The following is a 23,558-nucleotide window of genomic DNA, read 5'->3' on the forward strand; positions in this document are numbered from 1 at the left end:
TTAGGAAATAATATGATGAACAGCCATAAAACTTGCCTGTATTTAATAAATGTTAATATTTTATCATACTTGCTGCAGTTTGGCGTGTGAATGTATGTACTTTACAGGAATAAATACTAAACAGTTGGAGGCCTCCTTGTCCCCCTGCCTCCATCCCGGCACCTCACAGATAGCAGTCTACCTGGTAGATTTGTATAGCAATTATCTCCTAAAACTAGAAAAAAAAATTTATTTTGCTGGTTTCATCTGTTTTTCAACTAACGTATTATTTAAAAAGAAGAAAGAAAGAAAGAAAGAAAGAAAGAAAGAAAGAAAGAAAGAAAGAAAGAAAGAAAGAAAGAAAAAAGAAAAAGAACCAGCATAGTGTATAAGGGGAAGGATGGGACTTTGAGGCCAAAGAAACCCAGTTTTAAAACTCAGAATTTGGGCAGCCTGGATGGCTCAGCGGTTTAGCGCCTGCCTTCGGCCCAGGGTCTGATCCTGGAGACTTGGGATCGAGTTCCGCGTTGGGATGGAGCCTGCTTCTCCCTCAGCCTGTGTCTGCCCCTCTCTCTCTCTCTCTCTCTCTCTCTCTGTGTCTCTCATGAATAAATAAATAAAATATTTAAAAATAAAATAAATCTCAGAATTCCCACTATGAATTCTTTTTTTTTTATTCAAGATTTTATTTATTTATTCATGAGAGACCGAGAGAGAGAGGCAGAGACAGGCAGAGGGAGAAGCAGGTGAGCCCAATGTGGGACTCCATCCTGGGACTCCAGGATTACACCCTGGGCCGAAGGCAGGCACTAAACCGCTGAGCCACCCAGGGATCCCTGACTATGAATTCTTTTTTTTTTTTTTTTTCAAGTTTAAAAATTCTTTATTTGCATCTTAGACAAAGAACAAATATTGCATGGTAAAGACCTGCTTAAAAGCATGTTAAGTCCACTGTCATGGTTTCTTTATGCCTCGTAAACCAACACAACTACTACGGGAGACCGTGGTACCTCGTTCCTCCCCATCTTGAACCTGTTCTTAATTTAGTTGGATGCAACCTTAGAAGGAAAACCCTGGGGAAAAGCTTGGTGAACACTCCTCTGGCTCTAATGGCTCCATGCATGAAGCATGATGGGTCTTAGCCCAACAAAACTTGCCAACATGATGAGAAACAAGAAACTGCGGTCTTCAGGCCAGCAGTCCCTGGCGGTTTTCATCTAAGGTTCTCTTTCCCCCTCTCGTCCAGATGGCTGACCTGGAAAGCAGGGCTGAGTGTGAGCTCAACGGTCCAACAGACACTGACTGTGAGTCGACCTGCGGGTCTCTCTCTGGGGGACACTCCGGGGGCCATCTCCAGCCTCCTGGCTGACCTGATGTTCGCCAACTATCCTGGGTGCAAGCAGCATGACAGTGTGCTGTCGGCTGACCTTGGCAAACGATAAAATACAACTTATTTACTCCTTGGTTCCCCAAACTAATGGAATTAAGTCTTAATGTCCTGTACCGCTAATGCTTAACGTTAGCAAACCATTATATGTCAAGATTTGGTCCTGTGTGCAAATGAATTCTTAATCCAAGTTAATTGATCTTTCTGCAAGAATTTCTTTGTCCCCACCATGAAGTTGGTGTGCTTCACCTTGTAACCACTGTGAGAATTAGAACCACTATATGGACAACATCTAGCATAATACCTAGTACAGAGGAGGTGCTCCCTAAAGAGTAGCTTTAATCAATATCATCATAAATAATAATAGTAATAGTTTTAGTAGTTACATTTATTGGGTGCTTACCATGTAATTGGGACTTTTTAAGTGTTTTATTCATGTTCATTCACTTTAAAACTGTGAGATGAGAACTATATGCAAAGGGCTTAAAACAGTGAAAGACACAGGAAAGTGCGTCATAAATATTACCTATCTCCATTTTGCAGCAGAAATTAATAGGAAATTAGGGAGGTTAACTTCCTTTTAGGCACTCTACATATATGTTAATTTATTTAATCCTACTAGTCCTCTCTATAATAGGTATTACTATCCCCATTTTACAGTGAGGAAGTTGAGATATGAGAAGTTAAACAACTTGGGCCAAAGCCACAGCTAATAGCATCAGACCTTGGATCTGAACCCAGGCAGTCTAACTCCAGAGTTCACTGCCCTTATCACTGTGCCATACTTCTTATGTATGTGGCATGACTTCTGTATCTCCCGTCCTAGAAACATATCCTTCAAATTATGTCATCTCTGGTGAATAAGACACCTTTTTGGTTTTGTTGTGTGTGCAACCCAGATTTTACTGGTTCGAGTGCCTATTGTTCCCATCAGTACTCCTAAGATATCCCACCCAGCCACCCCTTGCAATACTTTTAAACTCCCCAGTGTGGGTCTGACATGGCTCGTGAATGCATTTGGTCTGTAGCCCTGTAGCTGTCTCTGGACAGCACTGCCTCCTTGTCCATTGCCTTTACCTCCTCCTGCTACACTGGTCTGACTGCCTTCCCACCAGTTACTGCCAGGAACAAGAGTGCTCCCACTGTGCCAGAGCTCTGGGAGTTTGCAGTGAAGTGGACTTGTGCCCCGAGTCCCTTTTTTATTTCATATTCTGGGACTGTAGTCTAGGCATATGGAGATTAGAGAAAATGGCTTGTGGGTTTTTTTGTTTGTTTGTTTTCCTTTGGCTGATGTCTCATCTTCACCCAAGACCTAAGTCCATTACGAAGAGTAAGTAGACGGGCAAATTTTAGTGACAAACTCTGGCCTCTGCTAACAATTAGACGAGGCCAAGTTTGAATGTCTGACACCCACTTCTCTTAGGATGGGTTCATATTGGGTGATTTTATCCATCTCTGAAGCTGGCTGTCAAATAATCTTTTCCCCTCATATTTTGAATTTTTAGAGCATTTGTTGCACTAAAGACATGCTGAATTTTGTGATAGCTTGCGAAGTCTTGTATTAAGACAGTAAGACAGCTAGTGTTATTTCTTCTCTAGATTTTTCTTAGACATACTAACTTGAGCCAGAAAGGACTCTAAAGATGATTCAGTACAGATTCCTCACAGTATATCCTCCAAACCACTACTCTATCAAAGGTGTTCTGCTAAGAGGGACTTCTGTGCCAAATAAGTGTGAGGAATGCTGTGTACCTTTTTTCCTCTCTTGGAAAATTAAGTGCACATGGGTTTTTAAATAAACCTGTTTAACTTCATTTTATCTCCTGTTTCCTAACAGCAGGATCATAAACTGTTTAGTATTTTATAGAACTTTATTTTCACCAAAGTTATATCTTTTGTCTTTTAAAATTTTCAGCCTTTTTCAGCTCCATGCCTGCCAAACCTGTTCTTCCCTTGAAAATTAGCTTCCTCGGATCTTTCCAGGACTCCCCTAGATAAAATAAAGGAGGAAGATCCATTCCATCCTTGCAATTATTTATGATATATTGCAATACTTCTATTATAACAGAGATGGCATAATATTTTCTCTGTTGTGCTAGACTGAGCACCTGGAGGGATAGAGAGCCTTTTTTATCTTTTCGTTTCTTTATCCTGTTTTGTATTTGTACATCTCTTGCCTAGCACAGAGCTTACATGTAGTAGATGTGCCAACATTCATTGAACAGAGTGGTTTTCTAGCATTAAAAAAATAGAGAAGAAAAGCAGCATTTGTCAGGAAGTCATTCTTCCTCATTCTGAGCATCCCAGTTAACATGCCTTTCCACCAGCTAGAAGGAAGTACTATAGAAATAGTATCAGCTGTTCTGCGGCATTTGAAAGAAATCATTCTCCTAGCAAAGGCTGTAAGAGGGCTTTGTGCTCTAATCCAGTGCTATATCCTCTTCTCCATTAATCTGGGAACATTAAAAACAGCTCAAGGGTTTTTATTAACATAGATGGTATTCACTCAAAATGTTATATTTTAACTGTAAACCAACTTTTCTTACAAGAAGGGAATATGTACAGTAATAGACCAATTTCCCAATTATTAGCCTTATTCATTTGATCTCTTAAGAGAATACTCAAACTGAGCTGCCATGGTTTTTGAAAAATAATGGACTCTGTAAAAATGTAGTTACACACCCAATGGAAAAGGTTCCAAAGAAAAACATACACCAGAGCTCCCAAATAACATTGATTTGGGACTTTTTGATAAAAAGCAAAATGGTGACGGAACAGCCATCCCTTCCAACAAACCCTTGCCCCTTTATCTGCTTTGTACCATGAACTATATACTAGATGGAGGACAGAACACAGTGCTTTGCTAGAAACTGTCCCACAGTAGTGGTGTAGGGAGTTCCAGTGTACTTCTCTAATGTATTGTAAAAGCTCACTATACTTACACATCATTTGTCATTTAGACATTCTCTACCCTAGACTTGTTATGTAGCACAAAAGGGGAATTCTTAAAAGGAAATACACATTTAGCCAAATACTATAAAATATTAGCATCCTTTTCCTTGCTTACTGGTCTGTGTTCAACAATTAAGGAAAAGGATGCTCATACGTCCCATTTTTTTCTCAAAGGTTTCTAAAGGTTCTTCATCAAATATCAAGGACACACAAACGAAGGAATAAACAGTGGAATTTTTAGCAGTGAATACCAAAAGAATACAAGCCTATGGGATTAAACGTTTTTGAAGCTTTCATGGGTTTTTGTTGGAAATGAATGAAAAATGGGACCATATTGGTTTTAAACTCCCTCTGTAAACATTGGCTCTCAGAAACTAGTTTACATTAAGCCTGGTAGATCTCCCAATTTGTGGTTGTGAAGAAAATAATAGCGTGAATCTTTCCCCCTGGAAAGTAGAAAGGTAGTATTATTTAGAAATATTGTTACAAAGGTCATTACTTTGATGAGTAAAAAAAGTATTTTTGAAAAATATTTAAGTAATAAACATTCCCTGGCAGCTAGTTAGCTTTTCAGTCCATTTGTTTTGTCTGTCATTGTTCGCAGAATAGCATTCATTGTTTTTCTGTCAATAAGATTTTCATGTATTTTGTGAATCGATGAATCTTAGAAAATCACAAAACTCATTTCTCTCCAATTCTAGCCAATTTTGTAATTTTCACATGTCTACCATAAATATTACCATTTCAGGACACCTGGGTGGCTCAGTGGTTGCGCATCTGCCTTTGCCTCCGGGCATGGTCCTGGGGTCTTGGGATCGAGTGTCGCATCAGGCTCGCCTGCTTCTCCCTCTGCCTCTCTTTCTGTGTCTCTCATGAATAAATAAGTAAAATCTTTAAAAAGAATAAATATTACCATTTCATTTTAGTTCATAATTTATGTGACAAGTCAGTAAATTTCACTAACTTGAGTCATTATAGAACTGAAAGCATATTTCAGTTTCACTTTAGTCTAATTTGTTTTTTTTATGCCCGTACATGAGGGGTGTTACCTTGAAAAGATGTCTGCCCTTACCATCTGCTTTTTTTCTTTGAGTGTTTACAAATGTATTTTATAATTTCAAATTGCTAATATTGTAGGATTTTTATTTCTTTGCTAACTTGATTACTGACTTGACTTGTCTTATTTCCTTTAGTTTTCTTTAAATTCGTATTGCCTCTTGGCAGGTTTTAATGTCTTTTGTAGACATTTTCTTGACCAGTCATTACTTGTGATTATTATCTTATATATTATCTAGCTTGATAAAATATAATTATTTTCATTTGATATAAATTGATTTTCAGATTCATCTGTTAGTACATTTAGAAGGAAGAGTAATTTTTTCCCCCAGATTTGGATAGAATATCACAACTCCATTACCACATGATGTCATCAGTAATGCATATTAGACTGATCTCTTTGTGGTAAATTAACTTGAATATGGTAGTTTTTAATGGAATCTGCCAGCTACATTTCTGAGAGATAGGGATGTACCAAGGAAACCTCTTAACCAAGTTTTTGCATTGCTGTTTTATATTCTTCCTGGGACTAGACAAGTGTTTGAAAGATATTTTCCATTGTATCTTTTTCTTAGTTTATCTTGTTCTTAGGCATAGGAAACACAGCCCCTTTAGTTTGATGATATTTATTCATGAATAAGCATGTCTACCTGAATGTCTAACTTTGGTGTTTTACCTTCAGTATGTCAGTAATTTTGGAAGCTACTGAAGTCCGTCCAGAAGGCTTGTGTATTAGTTACACAAGATTTACTTTTCCTGCAAAGCAGTTTTATCAAATTCATATTTGAATATTGCTATGAATATTTGTGATCAAGAGGTGCCTTTTAATCATAAAACAGTTTTGAGTCGAATTAAACAAAAATGCGGTTTATAAAAGAAAACAACCTAGAATTTTTTCTTTCTTCACTTAATAATGCATCCTCCAGGGGCACCTGGGTGACTCAGTGATTGAGCTGTTTGCCTTGGGCTCAAGGTATGATCCCAGGGTCCTGGGATTGAGCCCCACCATCAGGCTCCCTGCAGGGAGCCTGCATCTCCCTTTGTGTGTGTCTCTGCCTCTCTCTGTGTGTCTCTCATGAGTAAATAAATAAAAATTTTTAAAAAATGTATCCTCCATTCATCATGATATTGTCTTAGTTGGTAGTTTTCAATATGTTATGTACATCTGAAAATACATTTTTGGGGGATCCCTGGGTGGCTCAGCAGTTTAGCGCTGCCTTCGGCCCAGGGTGTGATCCTGGAGTTCCTGAATCAAGTCCTGCATCAGGCTCCCTGCATGGAGCCTGCTTCTCCCTCTGCCTGTGTCTCTGCCTCTCTCTCTCGGTGTCTCTCATGAATAAATAAATAAAATCTTAAAAAATAAATATAAAAATACATTTTTAAAAGATTTATTTATTTATTCATGAGAAAGACCGAGAGAGAGAGAGAGAGAGGCAGAGACATAGGCAGAGGGAGAAGCAGACTCCTTGCAGAGAGCCTGATGTGGGACTTGATCCCGGATGCTGGCATCATGACCTGAGCCAAAGGCGGGCACCCAGCTGCTGAGCCACCCAGGCGTCCCTCATTTAAAAATATTTTTAATTGTGTCTGAATTTATAACAGTTATAATTACCAGTATAATTGGTTTCCTTACCAATCCCTTAGAGTTTATTCAAAATATTTTTTTAAGATTTTAAAAATTTATTCATGAGAGACATACAGAGGCAGAGACACAGGCAGAGAGAGAAGCAGGTTCCCTGAGGGGAGCCTGATGTGGGACTCGATCCCAGGACCCTGGGATCACACCCTGAGCCAAAGGAAGATGCTCAACCACTGAGCTGCCCAGGCGCCTCATGGGGCTTGAGCTTAAACCCCAAGATCAGGAGTCCCATGTTCCACTGACTAAGCCAGCCAGGTGTCCCAAAATACGTTTTTCTTTTTAATTCACTTGAATTCTCTAGAAGGAGCCTATGAGGCATGTAGTTTACTCTATAGACTAGGTCATAGGTAATTGATTGCCAAAAAAAATTCCATGTGGAGTTGCTACCTTTATAAATACTTCGATGATGGGGTGGCTGGGTTTTGCACTTGGTTAAGTGTCCAACTCTTGGTTTTGGCTCAGGTCGTGATGTCACGTCAGGTCATGAGATCAAACCCTGAGTGGGGCTCTTTGCTCAAGGTAGAGTCTGCTCTCTCCTCTCCTTCTGCTTCCCCTCTCTAAAATAAATAAATCTTTTTTTTTTTTTTTTAAAGAATGCTTTGATAGGTATTGTCTAATAACTCTCTGCTTTTTTGGTAAACTCCCTGTTACTGTATTTGCACAATGACTAGTAAGCTAATATTTTACAGATTACTAATTTAGAAGTCAAAACCTTTTGAATATTCTTCTTGTTCTCTTTGAAATTGTTTTTATGTCTAAGAGACACTATGGTAGAAGTTATGGGTTAAATGTGCTATGTGTGTCTGCTGATACAACTTCTGCACAGTGTTATTTCCCAGATACTTGTTTATTAGAAGTGATAGCCAACTACTTCTGACTGAATCAGCAATTGTTTGTGGAGTCCGTGGATGCTCTCTTGGTAGCTGCAGAACATGCCAGGGGAAAGGTCCTGCCCTCAAAGCACTTGCACTTTCCTTGTCTAGGTTGGCTTAAGTCAGCTAGTTAGCAAATAGTTACAGTATGATTACCCATTAATATATTATGTTGGTTTAATTCTGATTAATTTCATATATACTCTTCATGTTTCTATACTATATTCAATTTTTCAAAATTCCTGTAATTTTTGCTGAATATCTTTAATCTTAAAACCTGGATTAGGTGACATTTTAATAGAAACTAATCCATGATATCAGATACACTAATTTTTAATATGTACAGATAATTTGGAATAATTTTTTTAAAGATTTTACTTATTTGTTTGTGAGAGATATAGAGAGAGGCAGCAGAGACCTAGGCAGAGGGAGAAGCAGGCTCTGATGTGGGACTTGATCCTGGGACTCCAGGATCACAACCTGAGCCAAAGGTAGACGCTCAACTGCTGAGCGATCCAGATGCCCCTGGAATAATTTATAAATAGGAATCAATCAAAACACTGAGGTGGTATTACACTACTTACAATCATTGCCGACAATAAGTTATATTATCGTCTTTGTTATTTGGCTTCCATATTATTTAACTTTTGATGTTGTTAATTAGAACATGAGATTTTGAGGGGGAGATTCTGTGCCTGTATCTCTCGAAGGACTAATTAGGAAGATTTGTGTAATACTAGAAATAGCTGCCCCCCCATAAAGACTTCAGATGGAAATTCCACATATTATAAAACTGATTATACCATGGCCATATCCATATTAAGAAACCAGTAGTCCTTTGTTGTGCCAAAGAAAATGGCTACCCCTTATGGGGAAAAAGAAAAGCGATTGCGTGTTTCTCATTGTAAATAAATAGCTGTGCCACTGTGAGTTCTCAGGGTCAGATATTACTGAGCATAAGTTGGAATAAAATCTTTTGGGGACTAATTATCATACATACGTGAGCCATTTCATATACCATTACTTCTTATGTAAAATTGGGTATGTTGCAATTATTGTATTACAAAATGGAAGGGTTGGACCAACCATTGATTTTATTTAATTCTTCCTGCTTAGAATAGGGAAACCATCAGTAGTAGCCTGTGTCTCTTGAGAATTATCTTATGGGAAAATAGAGCTGTTACGGATAGTTTGGCTTCAGATCTTGGCCAACAAATTTTAAACACTTGTAAATACTCATTTTCGTTCTGACCTGTAGGGACTGTGGAATCATTGCTATCTGGGTTTAAATCCTGTGTTTTTCACATACAGACTTTATCACCTTGGACACATAACTTAAACTCCTTGGGGGTTTTTGGTTGTTTTTCCTATCTGCCAATGGGATAGTAAAAATCCCGTCATGAGAATTGACTGAGGTGACCCATGTGGTGCTGTTAGCACAGTGCCCTGTCCTTGGTTAGCGTCTGTTGTTAGCTTTATGCTTATTTGTTAGCTATGTTGTTAGCTTTTAGGTTTACCATATACTCTCCCCATTCTTACCTAAATAATTTCCTTCTCTTGACTTTTACCTGGAAACTCAAACTTTAAGGGTCCCACAACAGAGTAGTTTTGTTTTGGAAGATAGTTCCTCTCTTCTTCTCCTCTCCCCTTGGTCACAAAGCTTGTGGATTTTAGTATATGAATTCCTCCTCTCATGAGAACTTCCCAAGACCTCAGTTGGGTGGATCTGAATTGTGCCTATCCTAAACAATTCACTGTGTTTTTCAGGGTTCCTTGAGATTCCTTGGACACTGAAGAATTGACTTTCTTTCTATATAAGTTGCCTATAATGTGAACTGTTCTGGAAATCTATATATACTAAAGTTTAACTTCATTAATCTCTAGAAAGGTTTCATATGATCATTATATACTCTTACTACAGGGAAGTGTTCTATTAATGAAGACAATTAATGTGCTTCTTTAATTCTTAAAATAATCACCATTGTAAAAATGGCTCTTTGTATTCTCATCAAATAGATAAACAGCACAGATAACCTCCTATTGAGTCATTGTAAAAACAAAATTAGAGTTGACAGTGACCTGCCATAGCAGTCAGAGTCAGACTGACCAGGATTTGAATCCTGCCCCTGCCCCATATATACTGTGTGACCCCAGGCATGTAAATCAGCCTCTCCAAGCCCCAGATGGTAATAACCTCATAGGCTTATTTGGAGGGTGAAGTACATGTAAAGCACTTAATACCATGCCTGGCATGTAACGTTAATTTTTCCTATTATGACATAAGTCTGGCAGTTATTTCTCCATATCACTAGTAGTTGACTAATAGACATTTTCATGCTAAAGATGAACCATTTAAGAAATACCTTTTAAAAATTATAATTAACTTGGTAGGATTCTATTTTTGAGTGTTTTTAGAATATCTTCTGTGTGCCATAGCAAGTGTGTTGTATTAGTGCTGTAGTCAGGCTCTTTGGAGGTGCAGGGAAGAGAGACCTATTAGGGTTTATTTCAGCGCTATGTAAAAAGGACCCATGAAGTTTCCTTTCCTCCATTCAGCGCATACATTGGGCCTCTGGAGAACTTGGTTATTCACCACCCAGGGAAGTTTAAAAGTAGTTCTAATCGTGTAACAGCATATCAGGGTACTTGGGTACAACTCTATGTTTATTTGCATTGCTTTTTCCCTTCTCTCCATCGCTAACCATATCTTCCTTCGAATTTCTTTTTCTTCTCCCTTATTTCTCATTATTCCTACTTATTGCTTTGCTATTTTTCTCTATTTTGATGCCATTCTTCCTGCAGTGACACTATCTGTGTATCTTGCAAACACCCATAGTGGGCAGATCTGGTTAAAATGTACCATCCAGTATAGAGGGTCTTTGGACCAGGGTTCATTCTTGCACTGGCCAACTGTGGACTGCAGGATGGGTTCAAATGTATAAAGCATCATGCCCCCCAAACATCAAGCACCACCACCCTTGGAAGAGGAGGTGGCTGTCGCTGGTTAGGGCCCTGGCTTCGGTTCACATGCCTTTTGTTGAGGACATTTGCCACTGATGATAGAAAAATGAGTAAAATGTTGTAACCTGTCCCAGAAAAGCTCTTGTTGGGATGAGGGAAGAGGCAGATATATAAACTAATATTCAGCTTTCTGCTGTATTATAATTATTGTGAACTAAGCGGGGGAGAGAGTGGCAACTGCTATAAAATGGTAGTAGGAAATTCTTTACTGAAGGCATGTAAGATGATAGGGTAATTCTGTCAGGGAAGAAAAATCATCTGCAATAGCAGCTATGAAATGCCTTGGGGTGCTTAAGAAGAGAGTATTTTAGTGCTTTGAGAAATAGTGGTTAGTTTTTTTTTTTTTTTTTTTTTTAAGATTTTATTTATTTATTTATGATAGAGAAAGAGAGAGAGGCAGAGACACAGGCAGAGGGAGAAGCAGGCTCCATGCCGGGAGCCCGATGCGGGACTTGATCCTGGGACTCCAGGATCGAGCCCTGGGCCAAAGGCGGGCGCCAAACCTCTGAGCCACCCAGGGATCCCCAGTGGTTAGTATTGAAGGGGCTCTAGGAAGAGCGTCTAGTATATGACACCAGTGAGGTCAATCAGAGAGTTAGAAGCAGAACTAGGAAAAAAATCACCTCCTGGAAGTTCAGGGAGAGGTGAGCTGGAAGAGTGACAGTCCAGTCAGTAATAGCTGCTACCACAGGGCGTCAGCAGAGAGAGAACCGAGTGGCTTCTTTAAGAAGTGGCCATTGAACTATCTCATCTGTTAGCAGATAAATTCTGTAGATCTAGAGAAAGGGACCAGAACAAGAAGCCTAATAACCTCAGAAGAGAAAGGTTCTTTGAACCTCTACGTTGATCTTGGATTCATTCTGAGAAATGTTTAGAACCCCAAAAAAGCAAGAAACATGTTTTCTAAATAAACAGGAAAAGAAGATAAAGCTTAATATGTAACAATATTTAAGTTTCTTATATTTGTCTGGCTAAAATTTCATTTATTTTTAAAGTCTTCAAAGTAGTTTCTCAAAATATGTATATTTTGTCAAAGAGTCAAATAAAAAAAAAAGTCAGAAATGTACAAGCTCTTACTTTAGTTAAAATAACAGGTATTGGTTTTAGCTACTAATGCAAAAATAACTCTCCAAAACACTCATGTTTAACCAAAGTGAATTAGAGGCCTTCTAGTCTCCTGGTGATTTAGCAACTATCTGTTTAGATTAGTTTATGTTAAAAAAAAAAAAAAAGATGTTTCCTGTTAGAGCTGTAGTTTTAATTGGATAGACATGACTGCTATATACATACACGCATGATTTTTTTCCTAGCAAGTAGAATAGGATTTACTGTATATTTCATTGAATCTAAGATTTCATTGGTTATAAATTGAACCATTACCTTATATAAACCCTACCATAATTTTTATTATTATTATTATTTTATTTATGATAGATAGAGAGAGAGAGGCAGAGACACAGGCAGAGGGAGAAGCAGGCTCCATGCACCAGGAGCCCAACATGGGATTCGATCCTGGGTCTCCAGGATCGCGCCCTGGGCCAAAGGCAGGCACCAAACCGCTGCGCCACCCAGGGATCCCCCTACCATAAATTATATTTGATTGCAAGAAGCATTCAGATTTCACAGATACTAAAATGCAACAAAATATACATTTCAGAATTAATGATCTATGATTATTATTTATGGTTTATATTTGCATATTAATTTAGGAACAACAAAAATTCCTCTACTTAATATCTAAATTGCAAATGTAGTCTTAATTAAATGCAGGATGTAGTCATTAAATTTTAAAGTTAGGAAGGTCCTTAGGGCTGTCAAAGATGTTCACAAATGATCATTTAATATATGCTTTGAAACCTACCATAAGCCAGACATTGTTAGATGTTGGATATATAATGATGAATAAAACAATGGTCCCTGCCTTCAAGGAGTTTATAGTTCATGGTGGGGAAATAGGTTTGCAAATTGCAATGAAGAAATTCCTGACTGAGATTGGGACCACCTCCGAGGTATAGAACAATAGTTAAAATGAGTAGAAATGAACGAGATGAAATTTAGACAAGAAGCAGTCTGTGCAAAAGCCTTGAGCAGGAGAGATGTGGGAGTATTTCAGGTAGTGAAATAAACAGGGATAGGGTGGAGGTCTAGGTGACTTGAGTTGAGGTAAAGACCTTATAGTGCATGGCCACGTAGGACCTGTTAAACTGTCAGACTTTTGGTCTAAGCCCAGGGAGTGCCACTGGAGGATTTTAATAGAGGAAGTGACCCTGGCAGCTCTGTAAAGCCTGGACTGGAGTAAGATCAAAGTGAAGAAGCCCTGGTAGGAGTCTGTTGTTAGTACAGACAGGCTAAGTTGGCAACTTGACCTGGGGGGTTGTGAGTAGAAGATACATTTTCTTGACAATAATTTGCCAGTATTACCAAAAATCTTAATTTGTGTTCAATTTGACACAGCAGTTCAGTTTCATGGCATCAGTTTTAAAGAAATAATCTTAGATATATGTAAAAGTTGAGCTACTAATATGCTCATCTCTATTACTTATTAAGAAATGGGTTTAAATTACAGTATTTTTAAACAAGTGGAAAGGAAAGAGGCAAATCATGCAGACTTTAAGGAGGCCATATCACTCATTTGTTTAGACAGGGAGAGTCTTATTCATGTTTGGGTGAGTGCCACTGAGAGAGACCTGAAAATAGAATGGAGAAGAGATACTCATAAAACAAATTTAGGGGAAGAGAGACATTTAGGACCAAAGGGAAGATAGGTTCCTTTTGTCCAGGAGTGCTGGGGCTTCTGGGGTAAAAATGCACTGCAGTTCTGCACTGTGACTTATTTTTTGAGAACTAGCCTGGGAACATAGCCACGCCTTGCAACATTGTTACTGGAGGGAAAAGTGTTTGCTTTTCAAACTGGAGAGTTGTAAGTGAATTTTTGGTTATGCAATCAGCCCATAAATTGGGTTGCCTGTAAATCCGAGCTTCCCTGGGTAAGTAGTAACTGAACAGGATGAAATTTGAGGAAAACATTTCTCTACTTGCCCTCCCCTTTTCCTTCTCTTTGCTCCCCCACTCCTCATTCCTCTTCTTTTCTTCTCCTTTTCTTTCCCTTTCCCTTCCCTCCCTCTTTTCATTTCCCTCTCCTCCCTCCCCCTCTCCCAAAAGTTTAGTTTATACTATATTTTATAGTATACCATAAAAGTTTATATTTTATACTATAATCAGAGCAGGAAAAACAGACAGGCACTTATAAGTAAATAAAATAATCTCCTTCCTTCCTTCCATTCTTTATTTACTTTTTTTCTTATATAGCCTCTTTCTCTTGGACAATTTTTTTATACCTGTGTGGTGGAAATATTCTACTGTATCCTCTTAATGCCCATTTGCAAGTTTCAGATATTTTGTGCTCTTTGCATTCCTCAAACTATCTAGACCAGTCTCTGCACAGAGGGGTTTAACTTTTTGATTTCCACTCCCCTCACAGAATGGATGCTTCAGGAAAAGCAGTTAACCATTTCCTTTCTAGTGCATATTTAGTTTTAAGTAGGTTTTTTTGCTTGTTCTCTGAAGATACTGCTGCTTTGTGGTTGTAATTAGCTGGAAAATTCCTTAGAGCAGTTTGCATTTGACTTTTTAGTAAGCTTGCGGTTATCGTCTCTGGTATTTCCTTGAGTATTTCCTTTTCCTATCTGTGTAAGAAAAAAAAAATCACTGTTCTGTAGCTTTATAAAATGTCCAAAATAGTTATTGAAGCTAGCGTAGTATTTTTTAAATTGTTACTTCTCCCAGAGTGCAAAACTTTCCTTATGAATCAGGTTTTAAAATCCATGTTTATGTATATTGTATTTATTATATATATATATAACTATATATAAAACTATATATATAACTATAGTTATATAGTTATATATATATATATAATTTCAAATATATCCACATGTGGATGTAAGTATATTTGAAATTAGCAGATACTTTACTACTTAGGCTCTGTGGCATTAATTCTCAAAAGTATTAGCTTACAGATTATTTTATTTTCATAACTCCACACTATATTGAGTAAAGGTCAAGTGTTTGTACCAGTTTTTACTTTTTATATACAGAGTATCCCCAATGCTTTGATGTGGAATTATTGTTGTGAGAATACAAATTTAATCATTTAGGCTTTGAACAAATATTGTGGAATCATAGAAGATGGATTAGGTTATACTTAGCTTATTAAATATTTAACTTTTTCAGAAAATGATCATATCCAGATTCAGTCTGTATTGACTTAAATTATTATAACTGTTTGGATAAATTATTAGAAATCCTGGAAATCCTTAAATTATTGGAAATCCTACAGTAGTAAAATACTCTTCTAAATAACTGTCTTAAATACTTTAGGATGTGCGAGTGGTATAATTGGCAACAATGCAGTGCTCATGAATGTGTTCGTAAATGCCATGCTTAATGTCTTGGGATCCGTTTTGTTAACTACCTGGAAACAAAGATTCTGCATTAGTATTATTAGTAAGTCTGCACCTTCTAAATATATTTTCTTTTTAAAGGCATTTTTAAACTCACATTATCATGCAGTGTTGAACAACAATACGGGGATGATTCACAGCGATACTTTATTCTTGGCTTAAATCATTTGAGGGTTTTTAGCAGTTATCTTTTTAGTTATATGTCCATTGAAAGTATAAAGTACTATTTGCTCTTGGAAATTATTCTTTATATATTAACCTCATTCTTGTTTCTCCCTGCATTTTAGTCGTGAGATGGAGAATAAAGAAACTCTCAAGGGGTTGCACAAGATGGACGATCGCCCAGAAGAACGAATGATTAGGGAGAAACTGAAGGCAACCTGTATGCCTGCCTGGAAGCACGAGTGGCTGGAAAGGAGAAACAGGAGAGGCCCCGTGGTAAGTCACTTGGGTTACCTGCTGTAAGGAAAAAAGAGTAGGAGGAAATGGGAAATTAAGTATCCACAGATCCTCTTGTAAGCTTTTTTTTTTTTTTCTTGATTTTAAATGCAGTTGTTTCATTTGCTTGATATTCTAGCCCCTTGGAACAAAATATAGCTAAAATTATGCTCACTAATCATCTTAAACTGTTCGAGAAACTAAGCTGGCTGGGTTGGGGAGGTAATGCTTAAAGCAACACTGCCCTCTACTGTTAGTATCTAAAATCCTTTTAGTAAAGATTTATATTGTACCTTAGAAAAAGAAAAGCATTTTTTTTCTCATTTTATTTTATTTTATTTTTAAAGATTTTATTTATTTATTCATGAGAGACACAGAGTGAAAGAGAGGCAGAGAGACAGGCAGAGGGAGAAGCAGGCTCCATGCAGGGAGCCCGATGTGGGACTTGATCCCGGGTCTCCAGGATCATGCCCCAGGCCAAAGGCAGGCACTAAACCGCTGAGCCACCCAGGGATCCCTCATTTTATTTTGATAGTCTGTCTCTAAGGGAGGATCCAAAGATCTGAGTTCCAGAAATCAATCCAGAAAACCAAACAGGTTGAATAGACTCATGGGGTTTGAGGTAAATTTAAAAGATACCCAAGGTTTGGGGAAAGAAAATCTAGATCCTGGGATTAGGAAAGGCATACTCTATACTTTGCCATAGTTATTTTCTTCTAAAGCATACAAATACTATGAAATGTACTTGTCTTTCTCTTTTTTTGTCTTTCTTATAAAGGATGTAGATCTTGATTGTTAAGTGACCCAGTTATCTGTCTGTATCAGCAGTTTTTTTTTTTAAGATTTTATTTGTTTATTTATTTATTTATTTATTTATTCATTCATTCATTCATTCATTCATGAGAGACACAGAGAGAGGCAGAGACACAGGTGGAGAGAGAATCAGGCTCCCTCTGGGGAGCTTGATGTGGGACTTGATCCCAGGACCCCAGGATTACGACCTGAGCCAAAGGCAGATGCTCAACCAGAGCCATCTAGGTGCCTTGTATCAGCAGGTTTTTATTTGCTTTTTGTTTGTTCTGTAAAAAAAAAAGATGACAAGTTAAAATTTATTACATTTGGGGGAGGGCAAAGGGATGGTGGGAATAACCATAAAAGTTATTGAGTAAACTATTCGTTTGACATTTCCCTTAGCTATGTGATCATCTAGGCCTATATTCATCCTACTTGCCTTTATTTTTTTAAGAGGGGGTGGGAGAAGCAGAGGGAGGAGAGAGAATCTTAAACAGGCTTCATGCATAGTGCAGAGCCTGACATGGGGCTTGATCTTACAACCCTGAGGTCATGGCCTGAGCTGAAATCAATTGTGGGATGCTTAGCCAACTGAGCCACTCAGGTGTCCCCCACTTGCCTATTTAAGTAAAAATTTAATTCCTCAGCCACATTAACCATGTTTCAGATGCTCAGTAGCCACATAGATATACGTCATCATTGAACTGCGTTAGTGTTGCACATTTTACCCACTGGTGCTAACCCAGGGACCTAATATAGAATATAACTGTTCCTTTATATACCAACTTTTTAAGCTAAGCTACCACATTACCCATGAGTCTTTTCCTTTCCAGCTAAGCTTCCACATTTCTTCCATTTGTTTTTCATGTGAAGTAGTACGGTGAGAACTCCCTACAGTTTCAATAATCATATCAGAGGATTCAGATGAAGAAAGAAATACAGAATTTATCTTAGAAAAGAGAAAGTTCTAGGGATCCCTGGGTGGCTCAGTGGTTCAGTGCCTGCCTTTGGCCCAGCGCGTGATCCTGGAGTCCCGGGATTGAGTCTCACATCAGGCTCCCAACATGGAGCCTGCTTCTCCCTCTGCCTGTGTCTCTGCCTCTCTCTCTCTCTCTCTCTCTTTGTCTATCATGAATAAATAAACTAACCTTTAAAAAAAAAAGAAAAGAGAAAGTTCTGTTTAAAAAGTTTATAGAAGGGGTAAATTTCTGCCCAATTAATATAAAGAACTTTAAGCCATATGAAGTTTGAATATGCTGCTTTCTGGAGCTCCCTGTGGTGGTGGAAAGTCTAAGTCTTTTGAGAATACCATAAAGCAGAAATCACAACTTTTTGAAAAGCCAGTTCTTTATTACATATAAACTAAGGACATTCACTTATCTAAGACCAAATTTTGTTTTTTCTCAATTTTGTCAAATCCTCAAGTATGTTACCTGTATGTAGGACAGAGGTAAAGAGGGAAGAGATTCGTGGAATAAGACACATAACACGTAGTCCTTAAGTTCAGTTATACTACCCTACATCTCATAGTTTACAGATTTCATATTACCCTTTAGAAATTTATAATCTACTTGGAAAGTCTGATTTTGTTTGTTTTTATTATGTTTATATATATATTAAATCAGGTCCTTGAAACATAAGTGATGTACAAGTATCTCCAATTATGAAAATGTAACTTATTAAATAAAAACAAAAGCATGAAATATCACAGAACAGTATGTGACTGAATGCAAAAAACAAAAAAACATGTGGAGTGGGCAGAGAGCAGTAACAGATTAGAAAGAAGAAAAATGTGTTAGGCTGATAGAGTTAAGTGTGCATTTGTAAAGGGAGTTAACCAAGATGGCAGTTTTCACCAGGTGAAGGCTAGAGTGTTCTGGTGTGCTGCAAGCTAGAGATGTGGATTAGGAGGGAGAGTAGGAGTGGAAGCCCAGGAAGAGATCAGGTTAGTCATGTTTGGTAGGCATAGCAGCTGGCAAGTAGAACAGTAGGAGAGTAGTGGAAGAAAGGCAGGGAAGGTTGGCTAAGGCCATAGTCACAGCTAGTTTAGGTCTGTTGAGAAACAACAGACCTTGCAACCTTCATTTCTGCTTGACAGACTGCTCTTCAAATGTGTAGCTTCTTTTAGTCATTCTGAAATATATGTCCAAACTATTGTCATAAAACATTGCCAAAAAAGGCAAAATATATTAATCAGACTATTTGGGCACTTAAATTATGCCCATTATTGTTTTCAAGATCCTGCATTTTGTCAATACAAATGAATAAGAAAACGTCTCCTTGAATCTAGTTGAATAAATTAACTGTAGAAGGTAAAAGTACTTATTTTTCACATTTGTTTACTAACCTATGATTGTTGATTTTGAATGTTAAGTAATTTAGGGCACATGATAACAGATTGTACTAAATTCTAAAATTATGTATAACGTCTTAACTAGTGATGAAGCCTAAATGAATGAAATCTGGATAAAAATAGTCTTAACATTTATTGCTTGAAGTAATACTAAATGAAAGTTGATATACTGTTACATTTGTATAGCATTGTGTAATGAAAAGGACTTTATTTCTTTGTTGTATTTACTTATTTTTCTTATATTTTTAAGTAACCAAACTAGTAAATTTGTTTAATTTAGGTGGTAAAACCAATCCCTACTAAAGGAGATGGTTCTGAAATTCACAATCTGGCTACTGAGTCTCAAGGAGAAGGCCAGGCAAGCACTGCATCACCCACTGCTAAAGGCCGACGCAGTCCTTCTCCTGGCAGCTCCCCATCTGGTCGCACAGTGAAGTCCGAATCTCCGGGAGTTCGGAGAAAAAGAGTTTCCCCGGTGCCTGTAAGTTAACGTTTCAACAAGTTTGTTAACTTTCTACAACTTTACAGAAAAGTTTGACAGCAATCTGTTAGAGCAGCATTTCTCCAGGTGTGGCCCACAGACCCTTGGTTCGGGGGGGAAAGCAGGTCCTGAGACCCTTCCAGTGGATCCATTAGATCAAAACAAATTTTCTTTTTTTCTTTTTTTCTTTTTTCAAAACATATTTTCTAAGAAAACTGAGATGTTACTTGCCTCTTTCACTGCATTAATATTTACAGTGGTGGGTAAAGCTGATGCATTCATCTAAATTAAAGCTATAACAACAGAAATTGTAGCCTTCCTGGGGTATTTGTGGCATACTTAAGACAAGTGAAGGAAGGAACTTCAATAAAGACAACAAATTATTTTTCACTAGTGAGATTTATTTTTTTAAATATTTTATTTATTTATTCATGAAAGACAGAGAGAGAGGCAGAGACACACGGCAGAGGGAGAAGCAGGCTCCTCACAGGGAACCCAGTGCGGGACTCAATCCCAGAACCCCGGGATCGCGCCCTGAGTTGAAAGCAGATACTCAACCACTGAGCCACTCAGGTCCCTTCACTAGTGAGATTTCAAGCAAAAATTAGAATTTCAGGAAATTCATATCTACTACTTTAAACTTGACAGTTTCCCAGTACTTAAAAGAATTTTATAATGAGATTAGTGATGCTATCAAATGTGATTATTTTTCATATATAATCGCACAATAGGAAAAGTTGGTTGGTGTGGTTTCAGATTCTACATCACATTCTTTAAGAAACCATTTCTTGGGAGTTATCAAAGAACTGCATTCATAATTATTGGAAGAGTCTTTTAAAATACCTTTTCCAGCTACATTTATTTGTGAAGCCACGTTTTCTTCATGTATTGTAACCAAAACATCATTATCACAGCTGGCTCACTGTAGAAGCATGGATGAGAATCCAGTTGTCTGTATTAAATTAGACTTCAAAGATATTGGCAAAGTGATAGGTGCTGACTTTCTGAGAGAGAGAGAGAGAGAGAGAGAGAGAAAGAGTGGAAGAATGGGACTTCTAGTGGCAGAAATGCAAGTTAAAATTTACTTTATAAACTTGAAGAGCAAATGAGTGGATAATAGAATGATTATGATCATGACCACAAGGGGGAGATTTGGTTTTCCTCAGATCAGCGCATAAAAAATCCTTTTAGAAGTAGCAGCACCTGGGTGGCTCAGTCATTTAAACTGCTGCCTTCGGCTCAGGTCATGATCTCAGGGTCTTAGGATTGAGCCATGCTTCAGGCTTCCTGTTCAGCAAGGGGTCTGCTGCTTTCTCTCGCTATTTCTGTCTCTCAAATAAATAAACTCTAAAAAGAAAAAAAAAATCCTTCCAGAAGTAAATTTTAAGTAAATCTTTTTACATTAAAGCCAAAGATACTAAGTAAATAAATAAGTAAATAAATAAAGCCCAAGATACCCAACAGTATTTATTTGCTTTATGTTGACACATCTTTAAATGAGCTATTTTTTTAAAGCTTATAAAGTCTTTATTAGCTCATGAATCTCTAAATTAGGTGGAACTCTGCAGGAATGACTTCTGTCTGTTCCCCATCGTACCTGCTGAAGCTGGAATATCCAAGATGCTTCCTTATCATGTGTCTGGTACTTCAGCTGGGATGCTAGAACAGTTGGAGGCTGTTGGCATCTCTTCTTCATAGCATGGAAGCTGGGTTGCAACACCACGTTTTGCAAGCCAGGAGAGCATATGGAACAGATTTTTTCTTCGTCCTCAGAGAGAACCCTGCTGACACCTGTTTTTGGACTTCTAGCCTCTGGAACTATGAGACAAATTTCTATTAAGTTCCCCCACCCAACCTCCCCCAAAAAAAGGCTATCAAGAGGGCAAATCCAGTCTGGAAGCTTTTATGAACCCACTTTGTTTCCTAATGCCTTATTGCCCAAAAGTAGTAACATGCTAGTTGCAAATACAGAATTAGTGTGGTGGGGGACCACACAAAGGTATAAATGCTGGGAGGTGTGGTTTATAGGGGCCATCAAAGTATAAAAGTCTACCACAAGTATATACGGAATTGCATTTCCCCTTCCCTCCCTCACTTTAGGATATATGTTAGTCAAAGTTATCCCTCATTTTTTTAAACACCAAGTTAGCATTTCATTATCTGGATAAATCATAGTTTATTTAATGAACTCTACATACTAATGGATATCATGCATTTTCCTCTTCACTACTAAAAAACAGTATTGCAAACATACTTTTTATATATGTATCATTTTACACATCTGTGAGCATATCCATAGTCTGAATACTTAGGTCTATAGCATGTGCATGTGTACTTGTTTCTTCTTTACTTTTTAATAACTGCCCATTAAAAAAAAATCAGTATTTTTTTTGGATTGAGATATAATTCCTATACTATACAATTCACCTTTTTAAATTATACTATTGATTGGTTTTGGTCTTTTCAGAGTTGTAGCCAGTCATTACAGTCAACTTTAAAACATTCTCATCACCCCCATAAGAAACTCCAGGCCAATTAGCAGTCTCCCCAACCCTAGGCAACCATTACTCTACTTTCTGGAGTCTATATATAATTTGCCCACGCTGGTTATTTCATAAACAGTAAATGGAATCATGTAGTGTATGTGGTGTTTTGTTGGCTTCTTTCACCTAGGATCATATTTTGAAGGTTCATCTGTGGTATAATTTTATCAGTACCCCATTTGTTTTTGTTCTGTTTTCTGGGTTTTTTTCCCCCACAAACTATGTTTATTAATCAGTGTATGCATTGATTTTTGCCATATACATATATATTTTAAAACAAAAGTTATCTATGCCATATCATTCTTGTTCTTTTTGTTTGTTGGTTTAACATTCAGAATAAATTTCCAATCAACATAGTTCTCTAATTATATTTGGAAGTACTCCATTTTTAGCTATAGAATAACATTCTTTTGTATGGATATGCACATCTGGTTTGTCCATTCATTTAGTTGGACTTTTGAATTGTTTCTATTCACGGTTATTATGAATAATGCTGTTGGGAACATTTGTGTACAAATCTGTTTGTGTATATATCTTTTCACTTCTCTTGGGTTTATACCTGGAAGTGGAACTGCTGGTTCATGTTTTCCAAAGCAGCTGTACCATTTTATTTTCCCACCAGCACTGTATGAGGGTTCTAATTCTTTGTTCTCACCAACGTTTATTATCTTTAAAAATTAAGTTAGGCATAAAAAGAACTAGAATTTCCACTGGGCATTGATGGAAAAACCCAAGTTCTAGGAGAATCAGTGAAGTGGAATGAGTCGTATATATCACCTTTACCACAGGTGTTTTTGTCAGCCTTCAGTAAAATAAATGCCTTAGTCTGGGGAGAGTCACTTGCCATTAGTTCTCTATAGAGTCTACCACAGGAGGAATTCCATGTTAGTGTTTATAAATTACCAGTTGCAAAAGAGCATTTAGTAACACCTTAAGTGGAAGCCAGGAAATTGGATTTTAATTTTTATCACTAGAAATAAGTCATCTTTATGCTTTTTTATCTTGGTTTACATAATACTTTTCAAAGTACTCAAATATTTACATTTTGTAAAATTACCACATTTGTCTCAATCAGCTAAGTATCATTAGTTACAGGGATAACTGAGATTTTAGAAGTTTGTGATGCGGTATGTCAGATAAAAGCATTTGTAAAATGCATTTTGTTCCATTATACTTTGGAGCATTTTTTCAGAATATAAAATGCCACATGGCCATCTGGTATGACCCTTTTTTAGGTAATTGTGTCTTATCAAGAAGTAAGCAATTTACTTAATACAAAAACAATGTTGTGAAGTTTCAGAGTGGGAGAATCACACCACCTCGAAGAGCCCCTTCACCAGATGGCTTCTCACCATATAGCCCAGAGGAGACAAACCGCCGTGTAAACAAAGTTATGAGAGCCAGGCTGTACTTATTGCAACAAATAGGACCCAACTCTTTCCTGATTGGAGGAGACAGCCCGGACAATAAATACCGGGTGTTTATTGGGCCTCAGGTAGGATCTTTGACCATTTTACATTTTATTAGTATCTGGTATTAACTCAGATGTATATACCATAGCATTCTTAAAGTTACATCACTT

The 23,558-nt window shown here is 37.5% G+C and overlaps 2 protein-coding genes across 2 annotated transcripts in view; one reads left to right on the forward strand and one right to left on the reverse strand.

The window, feature by feature from the left end:
- MAP3K1 (mitogen-activated protein kinase kinase kinase 1) overlaps nucleotides 1–23,558 on the forward strand; it is a 79,279-nt gene that overhangs the window by 29,027 nt on the left and 26,694 nt on the right. Inside the window, exons 2-4 of the mRNA XM_077897855.1 lie at nucleotides 15,657–15,807; nucleotides 19,233–19,433; nucleotides 23,271–23,471. Coding sequence (XP_077753981.1) covers nucleotides 15,657–15,807; nucleotides 19,233–19,433; nucleotides 23,271–23,471 — 553 coding nt within the window. The remainder of the gene's footprint in view (nucleotides 1–15,656; nucleotides 15,808–19,232; nucleotides 19,434–23,270; nucleotides 23,472–23,558) is intronic.
- The window catches only part of LOC144314109 (uncharacterized), a 102,944-nt gene that overhangs the window by 2,526 nt on the left and 76,860 nt on the right, over nucleotides 1–23,558 (reverse strand). The window lies entirely within an intron of this gene.

Source organism: Canis aureus, chromosome 5 (assembly GCF_053574225.1).
Source record: "Canis aureus isolate CA01 chromosome 5, VMU_Caureus_v.1.0, whole genome shotgun sequence".
NCBI lineage: Eukaryota > Metazoa > Chordata > Mammalia > Carnivora > Canidae > Canis > Canis aureus.